At 40.8% G+C, this 21,899-nt stretch overlaps 1 protein-coding gene across 2 annotated transcripts in view; it reads left to right on the plus strand.

Moving 5' to 3' along the window:
• LOC122789471 (microsomal triglyceride transfer protein large subunit-like) overlaps positions 1-21,899 on the plus strand; it is a 1,260,333-nt gene that overhangs the window by 184,852 nt on the left and 1,053,582 nt on the right. For both annotated transcript variants that reach the window (XM_044056964.1, XM_044056965.1), the window contains exon 4: positions 12,518-12,625. In XM_044056964.1, coding sequence (XP_043912899.1) covers positions 12,518-12,625 — 108 coding nt within the window. The remainder of the gene's footprint in view (positions 1-12,517; positions 12,626-21,899) is intronic.

The raw sequence follows: 21,899 nt of genomic DNA on the forward strand, positions 1-21,899 counted from the left end.
CGTAGTGCTCCAAAGCTTCATCAGACATAAAATTCTATCACAAGCCACTGTTGAACCAACTCACTTTTTCCCTCCAATTAAAACATTTTTGTAACACTATTTCTGCTGATGAACTAACACTAAATATCTATTATTAGGTATTATCTCTTCTCACAGCTCCCACCCTGAAAGGCTTGCACAGTTAGAAGGTCTGCATCCAGTTGGGAATTTTTTTAAAAATAAAAATAAAATGGACAGCCACACTGGTCTACCCTCAATAACAAACTTAACTAAGGCTACTACTTTTTCTAAAGTCTTTCTGCTTAAGCTGTTTAATTCAGCCATACTGGGTCAACACCACCAAACTTCCCAGCCCTTAAATAAAGCTCCTAATGCTACAAAGTTCCACCAAATTGTACTGTTAAAGTTGCTGTCTGTGTTTAAAAACAGAACATGGATTAGAATTTAAAGCAAGTAAGAAAGCAAGAAAAAAGCCTGTTACTTTAATCACAAGCTCCGAGGATTCCTCTGGTGTGGTTAAGCCCTGCTCTGCTTGCCCTCCGGGCTCAGTTTGTGCCACTCCCTGCCCCCAATTTCCACCCGCCCCCATTACCTCTGAATTTAAAACCCCTCAAGACACACCCCTCCTCCTTCTCTAACCATTAACAGGAATTCATTTACAACCCACCCCTACCTCTATCTCCCCACCTACTATTACACCTAGGTTGGCTACCTACCAGAAGTATATTTCTCCCATTACTTCTCTAATACTTGCCAATCTTTTAAAATACCACCTCTATTCTACTCCCTATCTTTACTAGTCACCCTTTATTCTCTCACCATCTATGAAAACCAATCCCTTATAGAATTCAACCATCCCAGATGCCTTGCTACCATCCCACTCTTCTCAAACCAATCTGCCCATTCATTCATGTCCGTCAACACCAACTCCTTTACCCCTGCTAGCACCCACCCTGTTATACCCAGATATGTTAACACCAAAACTAAATACTGCCAAAAACTGATATATAAATTTCTAAAGCTCATAGCTAGTTTGCCCCACACCTTTAGTATTGATGGGGATATCCACCCCAACCCTGGACCACCATCTCTAGACAACACCAACTTTAATCATAACAGCCCAAACATAAGACAAAAGCCTAAATAGACCCCCCAAACTCACTGTTGACCTGCCAATTAAACATTAGAAGCATCAACAATAAGGTCCGCAACCTCCATGCCCTCCTGACAACCTACTCCCCGGACATACTTTGTCTGACCGAAACATGGTTAAAACCAACTCCGCCAGATAATGAAATTCTACCTCCAGGGTATAATATACTCAGGCTAGATCATACTACCAGGAAAGGGGGAGGGGTTTCTGTTCTCTATAAACTACCCTAAATGTCACTCTAGACAACCTTCGACTACCTGAATTTAACAAAGCAGAAATTATGATTTCCAAACTGCAAATTAATAAAAACAAATGTATAAACATAGTATGTGTCTATATTCCCCCAGGTAATAACTCAGGGACCCTAGAAGACCTCCTCTACTGGCTATCCAGTGCCTACCCTCAAGAGACCATTGTTCTAGGGGACCTCAGTATAGATTGGAATACCTGCACTGCAGACACCCCAATCACCCACATAAACCCACATGGTTTTACACAAACTATAACCTCCAGGATCTAGGATTAGCAAGCCTAACAATAAAGAAAGTATCCTGGACTGGATACTAATTAATAGCTCCCACCACGTGTACAAATCAGGTACTCTCCCTGAAGATCAAAGTGATCATGTCTTAACGTATACTATTAGGCATAAATTTGAATGTCTACATCTACCCACATATAAAACAATAAGAAATAACAAAAACTTCAACCTTAATAAATTCCTAGAAGAACTTAAATTATGCATTTGGTCAATTCTAAAACAACTACCACTAGATGAGGCAGTAACACACTTTAATAACACATTCCTGGCCATCGTTGACAACCATGCACCTGCATGCTCTATTAGAATTAAAACAAAATTCCCCCCCTAGCTCACTAAAGAAACCAAACTAAAGATCATCCAAAGAAATAATGCCTGGAACACCTGGCGCACCTCTAAAGCCCCACAAGATCAACTCAAATTTCGACAATATAGGAATGATACAAAAAAAATCCACATTACTAGACAAAAAAAATGTATATTTCTGCCATGTACAGCAGAAACACCACAACAAGCCACAGAGGTTCTGGGCAGGTATTAGCAAACTCCTCCACCCAGGGCAATCCACTACTCCAACCCCCTCAACCCCTACCCAAAAAATCGTCAGATTCCCTTGCCAACACCTTCAACAGTTTCTTCACAGAAACCATCCAGGCCCTTGCTAGCAAACGTTAACCCACTTGTCCTAATGCTGAAACCCCTAAACCCAGTGACAATCTCTCCTTTAGCTTCCAAAAAGCTCCGACTTCACTCATTAGAGCCCTAATTAAAAAACTCAAACCAAACACCCTTTCAGCTGACCTCCTCCCTGCAGACTACCTGCAAAACGCTGCTGATGTCATAGCATACCCTGTCACTATTTTGATAAACAGAACCATAACTGAAGCCTCTATCTGGAAAATATCCTATGTCATACCACTCCATAAAGGTGGCAGCTCCACTGAACTGTCAAACTATAGACCAATAGCTATCCTTTCCCCTCTGGCTAAAATTATAGAAAAGTGTATCCATAAACAACTCTTACACTACCTTATTCAAAATAATCTTCTGGCTAACTCCCAGCATGGATGTAGACCACAGTACAGTACCACCTCAGCCCTCCTCTCCTTTTCTAATGTCATAAATTCCAACCATAACAGCAACAAACTATCTTCTGCCCTGTTTTTCGATCTTTCCAAGGCCTTTGACATGATTAACCACCAGCTACTCTTACTTAACCTAAATAAAATATCCCTAAACAACTATGCTATACATTGGTTTCAGTCTTATCTTAGTGGAAGACAGCAGGTTATCCTTTGGCAGCACAAACTCTCCACCCTTCTCCCCCTTACCCTTGGTGTCCCTCAAGGCTCCATATTAGGTTCCCTTCTTTTCTCCCTCTTTATCAATGCCCTCCACACTGTAATCCCAGATGAACCTGTATACAATATGCCAATGACTCCACCCTGATCTGCTCAGCCTCTACCCCTACAGATCTCCTTAGTTTAACCCAGAAAACCTTTAATGCAGTGGAAAACTGGATCTCTAATCAACAGTTGATATTAAACCCTAATAAAACAAAGCTATTGCTCTTCTCCCCAACTTACAAATCCTCTCAACCTTCGCTTAGTATAACGTCTAAAAGTGGGACCATAATCTCACCAGATATGTATACCAAACTCCTGGGTGTTATAATAAACAACCTCAAATATGATAAGCACGTAAACCAAACTATTAAAACCGTTGTTAAAAAAACTTAGCTCCCGATACAAAAACAAATCTTTTCTCACCCCTCTAGCTAGGACTGCCATTGCCCATACCCATCTGCTTTCAACTCTACTCTATGCCTCACCAATACTCACTAACTTGAACAAAACTGATCTCAGAAATCTCTCTAGCTGCTACAATCAAATTGCCAGGTTTGCCACAGGAACTCCCTACAGAACACACTATTGTCAAAACCTACACCTGTTAGGTTGGCTAGAACTCCCCAGGCTAATTCAATTTAATCAACTTACTGTAGCATTCAAGGTTATTAACCATCCAGAAAAAGCACCCTCCCTTAAAAACATTATCCATCCCTACAAAAACACTAGGCCTCTTTGTTCCACTACAAAATTTTTGGTTCAATCTGTTAAAGCTAACAGCCTATCTGGAGAATCTTTGTTTGCAAATTCAGTAGGCAAAACCTGGAATTCGCTCCCATCTGACCTTACTCTGAACCCCTTCCTTAATCAGTTCAAAAAAATCTAACCCAGTATTTTAAAGCTCGCTGGTTATGTCCTTGCTCTAACTCTGACTGAAGCCTCATCTACTTCCATATCCCTGTAATTTCGTATTCATAGCAACTAACTTCTTACACTAAAATGTTTGAAAACAGAAACTGTAATATCTTTGCAGATACTTTGTATATAAGCTGCACCTATAGGTTTGATAAGAGAAACTGCAACATATTTGTATATATTTCTGTATATAAACTGTATTCTTCATAAGCTTGAAATGTGAGATTGTAACTTGTATGTTAATATAATATGTTTGTGCATTTACTGTAACTTGCTTGTCTTTATCTGTTTGTAAGTTTGGAGCTTTTCTCCCCAGGCCTCTGCTGAAAATGGACATGTATCCAGTCGGACTATCCCAGTCAACAAATGTAAAATAATAATAAAATAAATTAAATAATTAGTAACCTAACACTTTAGCAAAATAAGTACATTTTTAGTATGTTCCAACCACAACTTATATAATAGATTTCAGATATAATAAATAAGATCTATATATTGCAGATATCTAAACAGTATAATATGCATCATACATAAACCATTTCACCATGCTGTTACAAATATACTAACGTTTTGGAAAATTTAATGCAGAATGCATCAACAAAGGCTGAAACAGTCCTGCCATCCACATAGTAAACTAAGTATACACCTTACGTGAAGTTTACAATAAAAAACTTAAACTGCTACATAATCGCTCATCAGTCTACTAAGATGTTCAAAAAATAAACGCATAAAAATATATAAAAATAAATATAAACAAAAACCAAACATCATAGCTAAATACTGCTCACATAAAAAATGTGTGTGTGTATATAAAAACACAATAAAAACAGAAAATAAATGCATGTATAAATAAATAAATAAATAAATAATGTATGAAGAATATGGGCATATATCCCCCCCCCCCCACACTGGCAGCCTGTCCTTCTCCATCAGGCTTCATATTCCTTGGTGCTGCCACATTCTTGCAGACAGGTGAGTGTTGGTCCCAAACCCGGGTAAATATGGAGGGTTGTGTCAGGAAGGGCCTCCGGAGTAAAACTTTGCCAAATCATTTCATGTGGACAGCAGTAAATATTTACATACCGGATCAGTCGAGGCCCGGATTAACAACGACCGCCACCAGTACTGTTAGCCAACAGGGTGCTGGCGGAAATTGGGCTGTTGTTGGCCGAAGGAGGAGAAGAGGGGGAAGGCATGGCCGAATGCAGGAAGAGAGGAGAAAGGCTATGACTGTGGTAGTGAGGGTCGTAACTTTGAAAGTTGGCAGTATGACTGGTATAGGGAGAGAGCTAGCCAATATGATGGACAGAAGGAAGATTGGTATATTGTGTGTGCAAGAGACTGGATGGAAGGGAAGTAAGGCTAGGTGTATCGGAGGTGGGTTCAAATTGTTTTATCATGGTGTGGATGGGTGGATAAATGGAGTAGGAGTTGTCCTGAAGGAACAGTATGGTAAGAGTGTTTTGGAGGTGAAAAGAGTGTCGGATAAGAGTGATGCTTATGAAGCTGGAAATTGATGGTGTAATGATGAATGCTGTTAATGCATATGCTCCACAAGTTGGGTGTGCGATGGATGCGAAAGAAAAATTTTGGAGTGAGTTGGATGAAGTGGTGATGACTGTACCGAAGGGTGAGAGAGTGGTGATTGGAGCAGATTTCAGTGTGCGTGTTGGTGAGGGGAACAGAGGGGATGAGGAAGTGATGAGGTAGGTATGGTGTTAAGCAAAGGAATGCAGAAGGTCAGATGGTAGTGGGTTTTGCGAAAAGGATGTACATGGCTGTTATAAATACATATTTTAACAAGAGGGAGGAGCACAGGGTGACATACAAGAGTGGAGGAAGATGCACACAGGTGGATTATATCTTATGTAGGAGGGCCAGTTTGAAGGAGACTGGAGACTGTAAAGTGGTGACCGGGGAAAATGTAGTTAGGCAGCATAGGATTGTGGTTTGTAGGATGACGTTGGTTATCAAGAACAGGAGGAGGAGTGTGAGGGCAGCACCAAGGATCAAGTGGTGGAAATTGAAAAAGGGTAATTGTGAGGTGGAGTTCCGGGAAGAGTTAAGACAGGCACTGGGTGGCAGTGAAGAGTTACCAAATAGCTGGGTAACTACAGCAGAGCTAGTAAGGGAGACGGCTAGAAAGGTGCTTGGTATGACATCTGGACAGAGGAAGGACGACAAGGTGACATGGTGGTGGAATGAGGAAGTACAGGAGAGTATACAGAGAAAGAGGTTGCCAAAGAAGTGGGATTGTCAGAGAGATGAAGAAAGTAGACAGGAGAGATGGCGAAGGCTAAGGATAAGGCATATGAAGAGTTGTATAAAAGGATGGACACTCTGGAGGGAGAAAGGGACCTGTACCGATTGGCTAGACAGAGGGATCGAGCTAGGAAAGATGTGCAACAGGTAAAGATGATAGAGGATAATGAGGGAAACATACTCACAAGCGAGGAGAGTGTGTTGAGCAGATGGAAAGAGTACTTTGAGGGGTTGATGAATGAAGAGAATGAGAGGGAGAGAAGGTTGGATGATGTGCAGATAGTGAATCATGAAGTGCAGTGGGTTAGCAAGGAGGAAATAAGGATAGCTATAAATAGGATGAAGAATGGAAAGGCTGTTGGTCCAGATGACATACCTGTGGAAGCATGGAGGTGTTTAGGTGAAATGGTAGTGGAGTTTCTAACCAGATTGTTTAATGAAATCTTGGAAAGTGAGAGGATGCCCGAGGAATGGAGAAAAAGTGGTTTGGTACTGCTTTTTAAGAATAAGAGTGATGTGCAGAGCTGTAGTAACTACAGAGGGATTAAATTGATTAGTCACAGCATGAAGTTATGGGAAAGAGTAGTGGAAGCTAGGTTAAGAAGGGACATGATGATTCGTGATCAGCAGTGTGGTTTCATGCCGGGAAAGAGCACTACAGATGCGATGTTTGCTCTGAGAGTGTTGATGGAGAAGTACAGAGAAGGTCAGAAGGAGTTGCATTGTGTTTTTGTAGACTTAGAAAAAGCATATGACAGGGTGCCTAGAGAGGAGTTGTGGTACTGTAGGAGGAAGTCAGGAGTGTCAGAGAAGTATGTAAGAGTGGTACAGGATATGTACGAGGGTAGTTTGACAATGGTGAGGTCTGCAGTGGGAGTGACGGATGCGTTTAAGGTGGAGGTGGAATTACATCAAGGATCAGCTCTGAGCCCTTTCTTATTTGCAGTGGTGATGGACAGGTTGACAGACAAGATCAGACAGGAGTCCCCATAGACTATGATGTTTGAAGATGACATTGTGATCTGTAGTGAGAGTAGGGAACAGGTGTAGGAGACCCTGGAGAGATGGAGATATGCTCTAGAGAGAAGAGGAATGAAGGTCATCAGGACTAAGAATATATGTGTGTGAATGAGAGGGAGGATAGAGGAATGGTGAGGATGCAAGGAGTAGAGGTGGCGAAGGTGGATGAGTTTAAATACTTGGGATCAATAGTTCAGAGTAATGGTGAGGGTGGAAGAGAGGTGAAGAAGAGAGTACAGGCAGGATGGAGTGGGTGGAGAAGAGTGTCAGGAGTGATTTGTGATAGACGAGTACCAGTAAGAGTGAAAGGGAAGGTCTACAAGAGGGTAGTTAGGCCAGCTATGTTATATAGGCTGGAGACAGTGGCACTGACAAAAAGGCAGGAGTTAGAGCTGGATGTCGCAGAGTTAAAGATGTTAAGATTTTCATTGGGTGTGGCAAGGGTGGACAGGATTAGGAATAAGTATATTAGAGGGTCAGCCCAGGTTGGAAGGTTTGGAGACAAAGCCAGAGAGGCAAGATTAAGTTGGTTTAGACATGTGCTGAGGATGGATGCTGAGTATATTGGGAAAAAAGATGCTAAGGATGAAGCTACCAGGTAACAGGAAAAGAGGAAGGCCTAAGTTAAGATTTATGGATGTGGTTGAGAGAGGACATGCAGGTGGTTGGTGTGACAGAGCAACATGCAGAGGACAGGAAGAAATGGAAACAGATGACCTGCTGTGGCGATCCCGAACGGGAACAGCTGATAGAAGATTATGAGGAGTACACTTAGTAATAGGATTCCTTCCCTCCTTTACAGGGCCCCCCTCAACTTAGTAAACCAAATATCCCTTTTTCCTAATCTTCTGGATCAAATGTTATAGAATTAGTGCTTGCAGATCAGAGGAGCAAAGGATTTTATTCATGGATTTTTTCTGTTGATAAACAAAGAAGGCAGCTGGAGACCTGTGCTAGATCTTTCTCAATCTTTTTGTAAAGGTCCCAGAGTTCAAAATGTTGTCTCTTCAGACCGTTGCCTCTGATTTTTCTACCTGCATTTGCAGTAATGGTAGATTTAAAAGATGAGTATCATTACATACTCACTGGCAAGCCCTTAAAAGTGTTTTAAAACTTTCTGAATCTGGTTCACATTATCTCTGTCTTACTCTCTGGACAATCTACTGCTCCAAAGGTATTTAAAAAATGTCTGGCTTCACTCCAGTAATTTCTTATTGCAGACTTCAAGGCATTCACATTTTTCCTTATTTGGATGATTGTCTTATATTTGCATACTCTTTTTTTTTTTTTTCCAGTTGTCAAGATTCCTTAAAATGTGTTCAAAATATTTAGCTCCGTCTCCGTTTTCAAGTGAGTGTACAGAAATCTTCTCTCATCCCATCTCTCGGAATTTTTCCCTGGGATCTCTGTTAGATTCTGCCATGGGAAGAGCAATTCTACCTCCAGGCAAGAAGAGATGTTCCAAACATTCTTCCTGAATTTTTGTGTCTGCCATGAAATTTTTCAGGATTCAGGGGTACATGGCTTCATAATTTCACTGGCCAGACTTCCCATGAGAAAAATTTAGTTGTACCTGAGGTGAATCTGGACTCACCATCTTCATCCTTTATCTTTTCAGATCATAGGTTCACAGGTATGTACTAGGCCATCTGCCTGAAGGCATTTATAAGCCTAGCCAGAATGTGTTGGTTTTCGCCGCCCCCTTAGATTAGCTCCCTGTGCCCCCTATCCAGCAGAACCACTGAAGTGATCCCCGAGGTAAACTTTCTGTTTCCCATCCACTTGTTAAGATTTATTTTGAAGAGTGTTAGCGAGGAGCTCTGCCTAATGTAGATTGGGATCTTGTCTCTGGGACAGGAATGCATCCCTCCAGCACGTCCTATTTATTGTTGTGGTGAGGTTTAGATCCCTAGAGTGTGTGGCTCGTGGGGATAAAGTTTTCTTTAGGTGGAGCATGTCCATCAATTTTGGGTTGGACATGGCCTTGTATATCAGGCAGAGAACACCTCTGAGTAGGCGGTATGCAACTGAGTACAGCTGTAATTTCTTCAGTCGAGCTGCATAGGGCATCTGTTTGAGGCCAGTGATCCTCTTGGTGAGGTACTTCTGTGGTCTTTCCATCTGTTGCAGGTGTCTTATAAGGTACATACCAAATGGGGCGTTGTAGTCTATGATGGGTCTGATGAGTGAGGATTAGAGGGGCACAATGACCTCTTTTGATCTGGATGCAAACCCTTTTGTGATTAGGTGGGCCACGTAGAAGGATTTTCTAACCATTTTGACAATGTGATTATCAAAGGTGAAATTACTATCTACTTGGGTCCCCAGATCCCTTATTACATTTTGGGGTTTGTAAGGAAGGAGGCTGTGTGATGGGTAGACCAGTTTTCAGAATCCAGATCTTACACCCCCCCTTCAGTCTGTCACAACAGATGCTTCAGACCTGTCGTTGGAACTGTTTTCAAAAAGGGTGAAAGTGCAATGTATGTGGAACAAACAAGACAGCACACAAATGTTAAGGAAATGTTGTCCGTAATAAATGCTTTGAAAGCCCTAAACCATCTCTGGTCTCTTAGGACCTCTGCAAGTTTTTTATAGACAACAACACAATGATGTGATACATAAACAAACAGGGTGGTACCAGGTCTTACCCCCTTTACAGGCTTGCTATGATTGCCTGAGAGGTAGTAGCTGAACTTAATTTGGCTCATCAGGCTTCATACATTCCATCAGAGCAAAACATGATAACAGTCAACCTAAGCAGGACCAAGCAGACCATCATGAATGGAAACTACATGCTGGGGTCTTTCAAGAACTGATCCATCTGTGAGGAACACCTCAAGTAGATTTGTTTGCCTCTGCTCAGGACAGACAACTAAAGAAATTCTGCTCCAGGATTCCTTGCCAGCAAGTCTAGAAGACAGATGGCTTCTTATTCTCATGGACATGAATGTTCCTCTGTGCTTTTCTACGCTTTCCACTGATATCCAGGGTTCTTTACATTGTTGTGGTGACCCCATTTTTGCCCAGGCAGCATTTTGAAAGTGGTCAGGAGCAATTACCTCAGGCTCTAGTTCCAGAAATGCTGCTGTCCTTTTTCCCTGGGACTGTATGCCTGATCGTCCAAGCAATTTAAACACCAACACCCCTGTAGAGGGAGATTATTATAGTAGTTTTGAGATGTGGAGGTATTAAGCAACCTTGATAGGTTTGATTGCCAAGGAAACCTAATGCCAGCCTAAGATGGACCTTTTCCCATCACATTTTTATTCTTCCTGTTGCATATATTTCTGTTGATTTAAATGGTGATTACATATCAGCTCCTTCCTATCAGACATTACACAGTATAGAACTATAAACATGTCCATATCTGACTGACTGCATTTGTAACTTAGATCTGTCTACAGCCTTTTTAGAGGAAGGATTTTAATCTGATATACTCTTTGCAATGGAATGATTTCAGGGAATACAGATATTTCTTAAGAGTGAAGGAGCAACTGGATAGGATATGTATTTTAAACGTTTTGGGTGGCATGGTTGTGATAGGTATACATGGTTAAAAAAAAAAGTAATTGTCTTTCCTGACCCTTATTGCCATATGCAGTATACACACAAAAAATATGCTTTCACTTAAAGGCTGCATCCTTTAGTGCAGTGCTTCGTGAACTTGCCTTATCATAAACAGACAGCACCTTCAGTCATTTTCTGAAAACTTTCACTCACTATATTTATTGCTTTTCCTTTTTTTTTTTCTTCCTTTTCATTGTGTGGGCATTTGTGTTTGGCTTCCCCGCATACTGTATTCCATTTAGTATTCAGGATTACCACCAACACATCCCTTTTAACTATGTCTTTTAAGAGATCTAGTTACTGCCCATCACATCTCATTTCATCTGACAATTGAATGACACTATGGCCTTTCATTCTCTTCTGCTGCTTAGTTACCCTGATATAACTTGGCTGTCTTGAACATGTCCTTGTGACCCTCTGTCAGACCTGTCTGTTCTATCTGTTTGTTCATCTGTACAATTGAATGGTGTCCATCTTTGGCCACCAACTTCAGCGGCTGCTACCCCAAAGTCACCTACTGGAGAGAATGCCTTGAGAATGTGTGGGCTGAAGATTATGCTTCCCGAAAATTTACTAGCTTCGCTTAGAAGCTTAGGCACTTTTTTTATCATGATTGAGATGTCCGTAAAGAAGATGAAGGCCTTACTGAGTCGAGAAAGCCAGCTAGAATATAGTTCACTGCAGCGTTTTCATTGAACTGCTGATACTAGTCCCAGTGGTCGTGGGTATATTAGCCTTAAGTTTTGCTTTAGCACATTAGAAACTGACATCTCGCAATGTCTTGACATTTTGTTGCCTTTGCATTACCTCTAACATTTTCTTAGTTTCCTGTTTTTTTAAGTAATAGTTTGTGAAAATATTTTGGAGTTTCTTGTCATTGCAACACGTAAACACTAATTCTTTAAATTGCAAGTGAAAGTCTCTGAATGTTTCAGTTCAGAAGGTGTCATCCACAGGGCTGAACCCAAGATGGTCTTTGGTACATCTGAGTTTGCAACCGTAATTTATTTAACAATCTCTTTTACCTAACTACAGTGAGTATGGAGTACCATAATGAATTTTGTGAGATCTTTTAGTTTCATTTATTTATTTATTTATTTTCAGTGAGAGTAAGAGATTTATTTTATTTATTTTTATTTAACATTTGTTTACCGAGATAATGGATATGGGGTGCCTGTTTGCCAGTGGGATTTGGTTCATTTCACTGCTATGTTTTACAGCGTGCTGATAAAATCATGCACACTAATTATTGCTGAAAAGAGTAATTCAGTTCTTAGATGGTGTAACGTAGATACCCAGTAGCGGATACTTTAGAATGACCCATGACACACTCAGAGCTTGCTTGTTCAGAGCTGGAGAAAGAACAGAATAGTTGTCCGTGTTTTAAAACAGTAGTTATTTTTTCGACATATGTTTGTTTTCAGAGTATTTTAATGCCATTCTGAAGCAACAAGACAACTTTCACATTGGCAGCAACCTCAGGATGATCATGTTTTTCATAATTTATGACAGGATGTGTGACATATCACCAAAAAGTGTATTTCAAACTCATCAAAAATAGAATGGATTGATGTGTCTAATATTTTAGGTGTTTTACAAGAAAGAATGACTGACAATACTTTATACAAAAAAAATGTTATTAGTCGATGAAGAGAAGTGGTTTAATAAATGCATCCATAGAATATAATCATTTATGCCCTTTTCTTCAAGGTGGAAAGAATATATGTATCAGAAGGAAGCAGCACCATGAACCTTGACCTACAGAGAGGTTTTATCTCCCTCTTTCAACTGCAATTGCATTCTGGCACAGTTACAGAGGTAAGATGATAATGTCAGTTCCAACCAAAAACAGTGATTAACAACATTTTAAAATTCACAGAACAAACATTTATGTCACAGTTATGGATAAGGGAAAAGAAACAATTTAATGATGTTTGGCACCATGTATGAAATGCTATGATATGGTTGTTATACATCTTTCAGAAACCTGCACCTCTCCATAGAATAAAAATGTACTGACTTGCTTTCAGATGTTAATTAACCAGGACTCAAGTGAAAAGATCTTTGTTTTATCTTACTAGCTTGCGGGACTCGAGGCTGTGACAAAAGATGCAGCAGGAGGTTGCTGGTAATGAACAAACCAACTCCCAGAAGTCTGTGCTGTTTGTGGAACATGGTGTGTGATCTGAATGCTTATTAAAATGCATACAGTGTAGGGTGGTGGTGGGGGGGAAGTAACCTGAATATGGAGGTCAGGAAATGCATTTCGAAAAAGTGCATAGTTTATGAGCAGTGGTGTTCAGGCTACGGTGAAAGGCATCATGGCAGTGATGTAATGCGTAGCAGAGCAGTTGTCCTTCTGACTCCATTTGTTTGTCCGTACAAAATGTCAGAGACTGGGAAGAGAATTTAAAAACCTGGGCAAACATTTTGGTAGTCATTAGGCACTGATTGGCTAAACTAAAACAATTATGTTTCACTGGTTGAGGAAGCTCTGATTTGGGGGAATGTATGAAGAGGTGTGAAAGCTTTATAAAACAACACAGCAGGATATGCCAGAAACGCTGAACTCATTTGTGAATAACAGCTGTACTAACTATGCAGTCTCATGTGCTGTTTTATAGGTACTCACTTGGGTTCCCTTCCACTCCAGGTGCACATGGACCCAGACTAGCTCTCTGTATCCACCAGCTATTGCCCAAAGGGCCGTTATTTTGTCTTCTGCAACTTCTTCTAGGCTCAGCAGGTGACCCAGTGCCCCATTATGGGGGCCAGTTCTTCAGAAAAATTATTATCTTCATTATGGTCTATGTAAACAAGTGGCATCAGTCATACTGTTTCAGCTGGCATTTCCCACCAGTGTTACTGTATACAGAAGGCTGATTAAACCTCACTTTCAAGGGGGCAGGCAGGTGCGTTGGAGAAGCATAGCTTTACATCAGTGAATTTCCTGTTTACTCCATAGTTCATTGCTGTAGATATTTCAGTTTGCAGTTTGTTATCCAGATTTCACAATGCACTATTGCATCTAGTCTTAATTTGAAGATTGATTTAACTTTGGTTCTCAAACAAAAACAGTTAAAATACAAACCATAAGCAATGTAGTGTGCGATCATGAATTAACTAGTCAACATATTGTTTTCCTTTCACTGTATTACAAATCTTAACAGCTGGACGAGTAACTTCATGCCTTATACTGCAGTCTGCTTAACAGCTGAACGAGTAACTTCATGCCTTATACAGCAGTATGCTTAACAACTGAACGAGTAACTTTATTCCTTATACTGCAGTCTGCTTAACAGCTGGACGAGTAACTTCTTGCCTCATACTGCAGACTGCTTAACAGCTGGACAAGTAACCTCTTGCCAGTTATTACTATTCATGCTTTATTAAAATTCCAGCGTAGTGTCCATTATAGATTCTCATACAGCCCATTTTTTGTTTACTATGGAATTCTATTACTGATCTCTAAGTTCTTAGGACCATATTTTTAATCTCTGTAATATATATTTTTTTTACTTGTGCTGCAGTAGCTTTGTCACCTCACAGTAAGACGCTGTCCGGTTCGACTCTCAGTTAGAGCGTCTTCTGCGTGGAGACATGCATGAATGAGCGTGCCTTCGTTGAAGGTTGTGCGTCAGGGCTGGCAACTCGGTACGTAAAAATCAACTGACAGTCATTAGCGGACCGGAGTTCCGCTGTGGTGACCCCTAACCAGGAAGAGCCGAAAGTAACAACAGCAACAACAACTTATCCTGTTGAAGGTTCCTCTTTGGCTTTCCATTTTCTAAGTATAGCTTTCTCAGTCCCTATGAGCACTAAGGATAAACAATGCTTATATATTTTTAGTACAGTTTATTTTAAACCAACTCAACAAATACATCTCTATACTGAGGTTAAATTCTCTTCCAAGTATGAGACTAAGGATACTATTCAATTTATTTTTGTAGTAAATCAAACATGCATTTCCAAAATATATTCCCATGAACTTCTTTCTGAAGCATTACATTTACAATGTATGCTTCTTGTCTGAGGGAACATTTAGGAGTCTTGTAGGAGTGCAGAGATATTTGTGCAAACAATTCCGTAGAAAAATTCTAAAGTTTCTCAGTTTAGTTTCTTATCTAGGATTAAGACATATTATACTTAATCATTTAAATCATGTTATTTTGCCTTTATACTATATTACTTTCTCAAATCAAATATTCTTTTATATTCTGTACTTATTATGCTTTTTTGGTAAGCCATTTCTGCTTTGGCCTCAATTATAAATGTTACTATTTGTGGTTTAACATAATTCCCGTTCATCTCCTGCATATCTTCCTTGTTAGTAAGAATGAGAGGCTTGAGATCCCTGCCTCTGAAACAAATGGGGAATATGACTTGTTTCCCTTTAGTAACACTCCTTCAGATGATGTGAGGTCCACCAGGGAGCTGTTGATAGTGACCTTCCCTTTAACCACAGAAAAGACATAAATAGCAGAAGTGCTCGGTCATTCTTGTTTTGAAGCGAGTCCTGAAGGATACTGTTTTGCTGCCTGGAAGCACAAAATTTGGGCCCTATACATGAGAGAAAGCAGACACTCTTTTATGCCTTCTGATGAATAGTCCACTATGTTTTCTGTGCATCCCAAAGTTGTCCACTGTGGTGTTTTCTTTGCCAAACATATGGCTGGCTGACCCCAGAATTTATTAAAGCTGTATAGACCTGGACAAGTTTTCCAAAGGGCCTTTTGCTTCTGCCATACTGAGCATCACAACAGTCAGTTGTATGCATCTCACGTCTCAGATCTCATCTTCAGATTCCATCCTTCTTTCTGGTATAGGCTTTGAGACCAATGGCACAGTGGTTAAGGTTTTCACCTCCCATGCACAAGGTTCAAGGTTTGATCCTGCCCTTTGGCGAATGCCTGTATGGAATTTACATGTTCTCTCTGTGGGGTTCCTCATACCTCTCCAAAACATGCTGAGTGTTTCCACCTCAAACTCACCCAAGAATGGAGTTGTGAGCAGCACACAGACTCTAAATGGTACCTGTAAGGGGAAGAGTTCTATACACCAACAAATTATGTGCTGTATCAGGGCTAGCCACTCAGTGGTGTAAAAATGTACTCTAGGTGATTTGGTCATGGGTATTTGTCAGTGATAAGTGGGTTGATGACCTAGCTTAGTCCAATACACAAGGCACCCATGCTAACAGTGGGAGAGGATGTATGTGCCCCTATTGGCCAATGTGTGTCGCTATAAAGCCCCGCAACCCTGGGTCAATAAGCTACTAGTAGGCCAGTGTCCAGTTGCCCAGCTTGCATTAGCTGAGATAGCTAGGGACAAATTCTATACTTCTGAAAGACCTTTCTAGACTTCTGTCTGGCAAATGGCTTGATGGTGGCCAACTCGTGCTTCAGTAAGAGAGGTAGTCAGAAGATTGTATACAAGAGTGGCCAACATGCAACTGAGATGGACATCCTCCTAGTAAAGAAGGGACACTGGGGTAGAATTAGGGATTGCAAAGTCATCCCCTGTAAAACTGTTAGCCCAAAACATAAGCTACTAGTTACCACAATTACCTGCAAGCAGTAGTCAGAAAAAGCTCTAAGGTCAACAGAGACATGGCAGAAGACCTGGAAGCTGACTGGAGAGAAAAGCACAATTCAAGGGGTTACTTGGGGCTCTAGCACCTCAGGAAGAAGAGGAAAGAGGTCCAGTTGAAGAAGAATGTCAGCACCTCAAAGCAACATATGTGAGGACTACAGATCAGATATATGGCTGAGCCAGATATGGACATAAGGAGCATTAGGAAAGCTAGTAGTGGAGTGCAGAAGTCCAGAAAATCATCAAAATAAAGGAGTGCAGGAAAAAGTGGATAAAAAAGACAGACCAGGCTAAGAAGGGATACTGGTTGGCTAACAAAGAGGCTAAGAAGGGGGTTGCAGTTGCAAAGATCAAGGCATCAAAGGCACTCTACCAGCTTCTGGAAAATGACTTGATAGATGGCACAAAGAAACTCTACCAGGATACAAAGCAAGCACAGAAAGATAGACAATATAGTCAGACTCCATAAGGGATGCCAGCAACAACCTGCTAACCAGTGCACAGGGCATCAAAGGCAGATGGAAGAAGTATTTCCAGCAGCTTCTGAACGAGGAAACCCCACAGAAGCTGTACTGCCCCAGACACAATGTTGGATGAAAAAAGAGGAGGAGCCCACCCTAGAAAAAGTAAGAACAGCACTAAGGAAAATGAAGTAGGGAAACAGCAGGCTATGATGAGGTCACAGCAGATCTGCTAAAGATGCTGGGTGAGATAGGGGAGAAATGGCTCCTGAGGGTACTCCTAGCAGCGTGGAGAGAAAGGAGTATCCCATATGACTGGAGATTAAGCATACTAGTGCCAGTATTCAAAAACAAAAGGGACATACACAACTGTGGGCAGTACAGAGGTATCACATTCCTGTCATTTTGTATGAAAGTTCTGGATAGAGTGATTGATAAATGAATATGTAGAGTAGTAGAAAGTAAGATGGGGGATATTTGTAGTGAGACCGATATATGAGAATTAGATAGAGATGACTAAATACTCCAGCTGGACATTCCTTGACTTGGAGAAAGCAAATGACAAATTCTCTAGAAAAGTGATTTGGGCAGTCCTGCACTGGTTCAAAGTCCCAGAAACATTGGCAGAAGTAATGCAAGCTATGTACAAGGACCCAGTGACTCAAATATGAACAGTATTTGATCACACAGAGAGATTCCCAATGGGAGTGGATTTGCATCAGGGTTCAGCTTTGAGCCCACTGCTATTCATACTGGTGATGGACTACATTAGCAAACAGGCCAGAGGGGACAGACCAACAAAGTTGCTGTATGCAGATGATGGGGCATTACAGGCAGACTTTTAACAAGAACTTCAACAAAGGATTGAGGAATGGAATGCAAAATTAAAAGACATATTGAACAAAACTCAGTACAGATAAGTAAGAAAGCTGTGATGGCAGCAAATGAGGGAAATCAGAAGAAGCTGAGAATTGAGATAGAAAGGAACAGCTTAACAGCTTCAAGTATCTGGGAGGGGTGGTTGGGGAGAAGGGAAGTCTGAATGAGGTGGTCAGTGCTAGAATAAGATGGGCTGCATCCAATTGGCACAAAGTGTCAGGTGTAGTATATGACAGAAGAATGCCAACAAAGCTGAAAAAGGAGGGGTACAAAACAGTACTACAAGCAATACTACTGTATGATACAGAAACTTAGGCAGTAAAGGCTCAGCAACTGAGGAAGCTAGAGGTGATGGAGATGAAGTGCCTGAGATGGGTAGTAGGATGCCCACTGTGGGACAGACAAAGAAATGAGGAAATGACAACAGAGGCCAGAGTAGCTCCAATTGCAGAAAAGGTCAAAGAGAACACATTATGGTGGTTCGTGCACATGTGCAAAAATGCAGAAGACAACCTGGTGAGGAAAATGTGGGACAGGCAGGAAAAAGGCAAGAGGAAATGAGGGTGTTCAGCAAAGAGGTGGATGGATTGTTTGAGAGATGACCTGCAATAGTCAGGCATGAGCGTTTAAGAAAGCAGGAGTGTGGCATTGAATAGTGAGAGGTGGCGATAATTGACATGACAATCTGTCCCCGTGTAGAAAAATGGGAAGAAGGGGGTTGATGATAAGCATTTGAAACATGAGCCATAAAGCATTATAGAGAATGATGAAGTTTATATCACATGGGATTACCCATGACCAAACAGTTCAAAAAATAGATGAGAAAAAACAGATTTAGTACTCCATGAAAAGAAGACAAAAGTAGCATTGATTGTTGAAATTGCTACACCTATTGATTACAGTGTCTTATGTACAGAGAGAGACAATGTCATAAAATGCCAAGATTTGCGGTCAGAAACAAGAGCAATGTGGAAGAAGGATACCCAGACAGTTCCACTAGTAGTAGGAGCAATGAGTCTCATAAAAGTATAATTTACAGTCTTATTTAGGGTGGTGCTGCGGTAGCGTTGTCGCCGCACAGTTAGACGTTGTCCTGTTCGATTCTTAGCTAGAGCGTCTTCTGTGTGGAGACATGCGTGAATGGGCGTACCTTCGTTGAAGGTTGTGTGTCAGGGCCGGCAACTCGGCACGTAAAAATCTATTGCCAATCATTAGCGGACTGGAGTTCTGCTGCGGCGACCCCTAACCAGGAAAAGCCGAAAGACAAAAAAAATTTAGATATGTTACCGATGCATGCAACTCTGTATGAACTGCAGGAGGAGTCACGTCTGGGCACATTGCAGGTGTTGTGAAGAGCACTTTTGATAACAACAAAGATAGAAACAGTACTAATTTCACAAATTGTAATCATACTTTGACCTAGGAATGGAGTCCATTCCTGTCATGGTATTAGAAACCCAAAAGACTTGGAGAAATTAAACTGATTAAAAACTTATATCGCTGACAATGCTGAAGATGCATACCCTCTAACTGTACAAACTTGAGCAATGTTATAATAAAACAGCCACATTTGCAGCAAACTCTAAAAGAACACGCCACTGAATAGCCCTCAGTGAATTCAACTGGTTAGAACTGCCACATCACCCAGCTCTTTTTTCATCTAGCTACAGTACACAGACTTTTCTGTAAGCCAGGCAATTACCCTTCCCTTAACAACTTCATACAATACTCCCCCAATTTTACTGTCTAGAGATGAATGACTGTAACCAAGTCATGTAATGCTGCAGTTGATTCTCAGTACTCAAATAGTATATTAAAACTATGAAACCACATCCCACTATCACTGAAATCCATTCAGAATGCAGACTCATTTAAACACAACCAAAACTTCACCTGTCAAATCAGTGGATGTGATTCTATACATTTCAATGATGAATGCCTGTGTTATCTTCAGGTTTCCATATCATCAAACCATTTCTCTTCATTCAGAGTATTATATCCCCACAACCAGTCATCACCAATACTTCAACAGTTAATATAGCATTTACCAGCTATATATACTTTATTCTGGGACTCTGCTCACCCCCCAACTCTGTACTACTAATGTAAACCTTATGACAGCCATATACAAAACCGTCTCTTAACTTGCTTGACATCCTACCTCTTATCTGCAATATTAACATTTATGCCCTACATAGATCCTTCCCTCACCTCTATTTCTTTAAATTTCTAAGCACTAATCACATGATCTGTTATCTGTCTGACAGACCCACTAATATACCTCTTCAAATGCTGAATGTTCAGCATCTACTAATGTATTAGTATCATTTATATGTCATTCATTACCTGCACTTGTTCTGCAGTGTATTGTTACTTGGATAGCATAGACTATATCCAGACCTGCTGAAACTTGCCTGTATAGATACACTTGAGCAGTAATCCAGCCATCTTACATCAAGAAGAGCTCCACTGCACCCTTATGGCAGAAGGGTGTGGACACAACTTTATCTGAGCTGGGAACTGCTGGAGAAGGGTCATTGTGTGATTTCCTATTGATAGATTAGCTTAAAAGTGTTTAATTTTGCATGTATTTAAGCCTTGTGTTTGCGTGGGTTTTCATTCATTTAACCAGAGATGCTGTACATTTAGAGTCCTTTGCCAGAGGTCTAGAGTGTTTCTGCTTGAATCCAAGCCATCCAAAGCAAAAAGCAAGAAATTAATTATGTTTTGGGCTTTATTTGCTCTTTTTCAAATGTATTTAATTGAATTTCTGCATTGTTTTCTATCTTTTTTTACTAATTGTGACTGCTTCATTACTTGCACTTGTTTTGCACTGTACTGTTACTTAGATATCATAGACTAGATTCAGGCCTGTTGAAGCTAGCTTGTATTAATACACGAGCACTGTTCTAGCCATCTTACATTAAAAAGGACTCCCCTGTACACGTGTGGCAGAAGACTGTGGTCACTGCCTTGTCTGAGCCAGGGATTGCTGGAAGAAGGGTCATTGTGTGATTTCCTATTGGTAGATTAGGTTAACAGTGTTTAATTTTGCCTGTATTTAAGCCTCACATTTGTGCGTAGCTGCCTACTGTGCAATGAATGTTAGAGGTGCCCTGTAGAGACGCAAATGTCTGGGAAGCACAGTGGTATAGCAGTTAAAGTTGCTGCTTCGTAGAATTTGGTTTTCTAAATATTTCAGTTCTCCGCTAGGTTTCCTTCTTCGTAGGGTATACAGGTTATCTCTGTGCATTTGTAGGGTTTTGATTGGTTGTCTGATTTCCTTCCAATCTGTGTGATGAAGTTGCACTGCATTGCTAGTAAATATGCATGCCATATAACAATGAATGAGTATTTATGTGTCCTGCAATTGGCTAATATCCGATTCAGTATTAGCTTCTCTGCCTGTTGAGTGTTGGGCTAGATTCTGGCTTGCCAGTAACCCTGAATTGGATTCAGAAGATTATGAAACAATGACTGAACAATATTTCTTCTTGCCATCCCCTTCCATGCAGCACATCTGTCTTTCATCTTGATGAATTGATTTTGCACAACACATAACTTCAGTTAAATTTTTAAAGACCACACCATAGCCCTTGATTTAGTCATGTCACTCCCCTGTTTTTTATACACTGCCTTTTGGACATAGACATTAGCCGTCCCCTCCTCTCTGAGTGTTGTCTTTAAAAATTGAACTGAAGTGCATGCCTTTGTCCATTGGCATGAGAATTACACCAGTCAAAGTCGAGATGGCTATCATCCCTGACCAGAAGCCATGTTGTTTTAGTGGACAGGAGTGTTAGTTGTTTTTGTGTTGGCACAGGATTTATTATAGCTGGTTTCCATATATTGGGTACTGTGTTGATAGAAGGATAAAAATTAAAGATGTGTTCTAAGGGTACAACGATGAGGCCATAACAGTGGTATATGAACTGTGGATGTAGGTTGTCTGTACCTGGAGGATCTTCCAGCTGTATTTGTTCCAGTAAAGGGATAATTTCTTTGGATGAGATCTGCCAGAAATAAAAGCAAGGATGATCTTGTGGGTGGGACAATAGAGCATTTGTGTGTGTGTGGGGGGGGAGGGGTTGCAGCACATTTGAACAGGTCAATAAAGTGTCTGTAGAAATCATCTGTAGACAAGCTGAAGGAAGTACTTG

This window comes from Protopterus annectens, chromosome 14.part0, assembly GCF_019279795.1.
Source record: "Protopterus annectens isolate FY-2018-M chromosome 14.part0, PAN1.0, whole genome shotgun sequence".
NCBI classification, from domain to species: domain Eukaryota; kingdom Metazoa; phylum Chordata; order Ceratodontiformes; family Protopteridae; genus Protopterus; species Protopterus annectens.